Raw genomic sequence first — 5,172 nt, forward strand, 5'->3', positions numbered from 1 at the left:
TAGAATTTAATAATATGTATTGTTTGATTAAAGTGTAAGGGCGTGTTTGACACGGAACTTTTGGAAGCGTTTGGGAACTTCTAGCTTTTAGCTTTTGACAAAACGCTCTAATTTAAACAAAAAGCTTCGTTTGGCAGTACGAGCGTTTAGTTTTTAGTTTTAACAAAACGCTCCGATTCTAAAAGCTACTTCATGTAGCTTTTAACAAAACGTTCCGGAGCTTTTGAAATCAATTTCCATAATTACCTTTAAAAATATATTTATATATTTTTTTATTTTTAATCAATTGTCCTTTTATGTAATTTTATATATTTCAAAAGCTTCCAGTTACTTTTGCCAAACATTCATATAACAAATAAAAGCTATAGCTTCCCGCTACCAGCTACCAGCTACACACTACCAGCTAACCGCTACCCGCTTCCAGCTAACAACTACTTTTGTCAAACACGCCCTAAGTAAGACAAATCAAATTACATGTGTACGTTTATTGTGACCAATGCATATGCAATCTAAGTGACCATAACGATAAAAGTGAGGTTATGTTTTGCATTGAGGGGCGCAAGTGCGCAACGAAAGGAAATCCAAACAACAAAAGTCGAAGCAACATGCATTTATGCCATGAACGATAAATTGTTGGTTACAACAGCGTGTATCTTTTTTGTCCACTTGATATCTACTCATCTTATATTTGAATATAGTGTCATCAAATTATTATGTCACACGAATAACAAGGTTGTGCTAGTAACACAACTTTACGGGTAGAGTGAGATACATATTACGTGGACAAGTTTTCAATTAAATTGATCTCGATAATTATGAGGAATTTTATGCATGCAAATGAGACAAAGTTTTTGTGTATTAAAAATTGATTGTGTAGTGGAAAATATTGTGGTGACAAAAGATTAAAAGTTTATAACTTCACATGAACGTAAATGGGCTGGTAGGATAATGTTTTGTCCAAATATCGGCCCAGCCCACAATAAGAACGAGGCATATGTTTTCTCGGACTACAAATGCATTGCAATTTAATCGTAGGGTTTGCAATCTCTCTTTGTCGACTACTCAGCGCCAGCGGAACAAAGAGCAACAGCCGTCGTCGATCGGAGTAGCTGATCTGAGGTTTGTCCCGCCTTGATTTCTTATTCATAGGAAACTTATTGCAGAACATGCATTCCTAAATCTCCCTGTATTGCTTTATTTTAGTCGAATGATCAATTGTTTTAGCGAAAAGGGTTTAAATTTTATTGTTGTAATCAATACGAGGGAATTCTCATTCACCAGCTAGTAAATTGGTTAGCAGGCTGTGAAGAACACAGTTCTTTGTAGCTCTATAGCTGTTAACTTATGAGTTTTCCCATAAAGTAATGTAGTATAATCACATCATAACATCGCGCTCTTTGTAGCCGTTTAGATGTCATTTAATAGTGTATTAGTCTTTCTTTTTGCATAATATTACATTTCATAGGAGTCCAAAGGCCATGTGAACCATCGATTTTAGATTTTAGGGTTTCTTTTCGTGTTAATTAAGTTCAATTGAAGTTTAGTCTCAGATGAAGGTGTTTTTTCGTATGTTAGTATCATAGTATTGTTTAAATCTAATGCCTTAGACTGTAGTTGGTAGAAGGTAGATGTATGGTTGTTAAATTAACTTCGTATCATTTTTTCCTGGTTTGTTAATGTCATATTTCTATATAGACCACAATGCGTTTGTGAAATGTGGGTTTTAGCCTTAGTTTAGTTTTGCTTATGTCCTTACAGCAATTTCTGGTTGTTGACATGCACAATGAGTTGACGCTGGTTACATGTTTATATTATCTGCAAATTTCTTGAATAGTTGAGAGATTCATTATCTTCTTATTAAAATCGTTCTGTAGTGAAACATGTCGGACACCAAGGCAGTGACCATTAGAACAAGGAAGTTCATGACAAACAGGCTTCTATCCAGGAAGCAATTTGTGAGTTTTGCTCATCTGCAGCATTCTCTTGATCTATAATTTTGTTAATATTTTTTATGCTTATAATTCTTGTGTTGATTTAGGTCATTGATGTTCTACATCCAGGCAGGCCCAATGTCTCCAAGGTTTGAACTTTCTGTAAACCCCTTCATATGTGCTTATTTTAATCAATCTTTTATGTGTTTGTGTTTAAGTTTAAGTAATCCTCTAAATTGGTTTCTTGCCTTTTTTTGTGTTGAAGGCTGAATTGAAGGAGAAATTGGCTAGGATGTATGAAGTGAAAGATCCAAATTCCATTTTTGTATTCAAGTTCAGAACTCATTTTGGTGGTGGTAAATCAACTGGTTTTGGTTTAATTTATGATTCTGTTGAGAATGCCAAGAAGTATGAGCCAAAATATAGGCTTGTCAGGGTAACTCTCTAAACTCTTTATATATCATCTCTGTATCTACTGACGAAAATAAAGACCTAAACATTGTCCATTTGTGTTATCCCTTCCTTTTTACCCTAAAACTTTATAAAATAATGCCACTGTTTATAAAATAATGCAGAATGGACTTGATACCAAGGTTGAGAAATCAAGGAAACAGTTGAAGGAAAGGAAGAACAGAGCAAAGAAGATTCGAGGTGTAAAAAAGGTCAGTCCTCAACTTGAACTTTTTCTTGTTTTAAACAATTAACTTTTTAAACAATCTTTGTGCACAAATTCAAAAAGTTTTACCTTTGTTTTTTGCCACTGTTTAAATGGAAAAAAAATATATAGGAAATACTAATGTACTTTACTTACTTATTTTACTACTATCAGAAATATATATTATTTTTTATACGTCACAGCAATCTACTTATTTTTTATCTATAAGTTTGCTGAACTGTCTTATAAATGTATATGTTCAAATTATGCAGACCAAGGCTGGGGATGCTGCCAAGAAGAAGAAATAAGCTTCAAACTGATGATATTTACTTTTCTTGTGTCATCTATTTGGTTCTCATGTTGCAACCTTTTTTTTTTCTCTGTTATTTTCAAGTATTGATTTTTGGCACTTCATTTTGAGATGTGTCAGGCTTTTCTATTAGATTCTTTAATTTAGAAAATTGAGAATTGTAGTTTGCTCAAAGTTTTGATGGCTAGTTTCTTTATATTTCTCAATTATGTCTTAATGGTTGAGTATTATATTTGTGTTTTTTACTTAATACATAAGTAGCAACATAATTGCAAAAAAAAATAAAAGATGTGAGGTTTTCTGCTTAAGTGTTGAGTTTTTAACATGGTTTTTAATGCATTTTTTGAGATGAAGTTTTATTAAAGGTACGTTCATTTTACAATTCATCTCACGATATATATATTATATTTCACGTCAAAAAGTTGTTAATGCTACCTTTGAAGGGTTCTGTGTATGCCTTGTTTTGTAAGCATCTAATTTGAAAATATCACATCTTAAATGCAAGTCTATAATCACGATCGCTACTAAGATTTGATGGATCTCATTACTCAACTTTAACAAACTCGTTGGTCACATAACAAAAAACTCCGATACTGTAGAGATTTTTTTTAGTATTTTGAATTTGATTAGTTTCTGGTCATGTGTCATGAATTTTTTTTAATGAGTAAACTCTCTTGTGTCATGGATGCTTTGAAAAATTGTGTTATAATTGTCTTTAATGTAACGGTGGAACCATGAATTCAAATATGTGGTACAAACATAGTCAAAATTGAAAATAATATCTTATATATAAACTAGATGAGGAACCCCGCTTTGCGGGGCATGGATTTGTTAACAGTATAAAAAATATGGGATTATTGATCGATTGTTTTGGTCGGTTGTGATACGCTTTGACAGTCTGGTTCGTCAAGGGTTATGTTTAGTGTGTTATATTTTCTTGTCATTATGGTCGATGTGAATAAGAATCGTAGGGGAATGAAGGTTGAACGTAACTTTTTGGACTTAACATGTGTCGTTGTATGTGGTGATGTATGTAACTTTTGTGTGTGTTTTGTATTTATTTGTATTTATACATGGAATAATTGTTCTTTATATATGTGGGTAATTTGGAGTGAATATAAAGACTGTAACATAAATTGCTAGAATAGATAAAAAGTCGTTACAAATAAACAAATAGAGTAGAGCACTATCAAGAATATAAAATCATTAATCAAAATTAAACACTTTAGATCAAAAAATCAACTTTTCCAAATTCAATATATTTGAACTCTTCATTGTGGTTAATGTGGTGTAATTCAAAGCCATTAATCAATAGTTGTGTAAACTTACGCATCAATCTTGTGTTCTTATTTGTACAACCATAATTGTATATGACACCAACATTACATTAAGTCTCGGGGTCGGCCTTATATAGTGATAAACAAAGATAGGGCTTAGGGCTCCCACTTTTAAGGGGTCCCACTTAAACTCAATTTCCAATTACCACGTCCATATTTCATTTGGCCGTTCCCAAAAAAAATTATTTCCATGCACGCCTTTTCTGGAATCGTTGCACGCCTAACGGCTCAAAAGAGTTTTTGTTCTTCTTATTGTACAAGCGACGATTACTGCTCATCTTCTTCCTTCTCCATTATAGGCTAGGGATGGGAACGGGGTGGGTTTGGGACGGGTTTTGGTAATCCCGTCTCCATCCCCGAATATGAAAATCGATCCCATCACCGACCCGATTCCCAATGGGTACCCGTTTACCAAACACTATCGGGTCTGCGGGTATCCCAACGGGGTAACGGGGATCCCCGTTTAACATTCAAATTAAGAATAACTTTGATGTAATGAGAATACAAAACCATTAGACGTAGTGATGCAATCATAAATTCATATCCAAAATAATTTTGATAATTCACAAAACCATTAAGAGCAGACATATTTGTTCTGATACATAAGTGGTTATTAGTGGCAAAAAAACAATAAAGACACTAGCATTCATAAATCATAATATCACTATTACTCTAAGTACTATGAATAAAAAAAATGTTAAAACACTAGCACTACAAATAAACAGAAAGTTATCTCAAGAAATTATCTTTAAATCTTTCACAACAAAGAAGATAACTCAAGGAAATTAATATATATATATATATATATATATATATATATATATATATATATATATATATATATATATATATATATATATATATATATATAATCATATGAACGGTTTTAAATAACGGGTTTCGGTTTCGGTTTTGGTTTCGGGTAATCGGGATAGGTGT

General features: G+C 32.6%; 1 protein-coding gene across 1 annotated transcript; it reads left to right on the top strand.

Moving 5' to 3' along the window:
• The first annotated feature begins 1,013 nt into the window (after positions 1-1,013).
• Positions 1,014-3,102, top strand: LOC111913771 (40S ribosomal protein S24-1). Its single transcript, XM_023909480.2, has 6 exons — positions 1,014-1,119; positions 1,875-1,955; positions 2,039-2,080; positions 2,197-2,367; positions 2,507-2,593; positions 2,859-3,102. Exons 2-6 carry the CDS (start codon positions 1,881-1,883, stop codon positions 2,892-2,894), a joined length of 411 nt encoding a protein of 136 aa, XP_023765248.1. The 5' UTR covers positions 1,014-1,119; positions 1,875-1,880; the 3' UTR covers positions 2,895-3,102.
• Positions 3,103-5,172: the final 2,070 nt, after the last annotated feature.

Source organism: Lactuca sativa, chromosome 8 (genome assembly GCF_002870075.4).
Source record: "Lactuca sativa cultivar Salinas chromosome 8, Lsat_Salinas_v11, whole genome shotgun sequence".
NCBI lineage: Eukaryota > Viridiplantae > Streptophyta > Magnoliopsida > Asterales > Asteraceae > Lactuca > Lactuca sativa.

Coding starts and splice junctions, on each gene's coding strand:
- LOC111913771 (XM_023909480.2), top strand. CDS start 1,881: ATGTCGGACACCAAGGCAGTGACCATTAGAACAAGGAAGTTCATGACA. Junction 1,956..2,038: donor TTCTATCCAGGAAGCAATTT/GTGAGTTTTGCT, acceptor GTGTTGATTTAG/GTCATTGATGTTCTACATCC. Junction 2,594..2,858: donor AGATTCGAGGTGTAAAAAAG/GTCAGTCCTCAA, acceptor CAAATTATGCAG/ACCAAGGCTGGGGATGCTGC.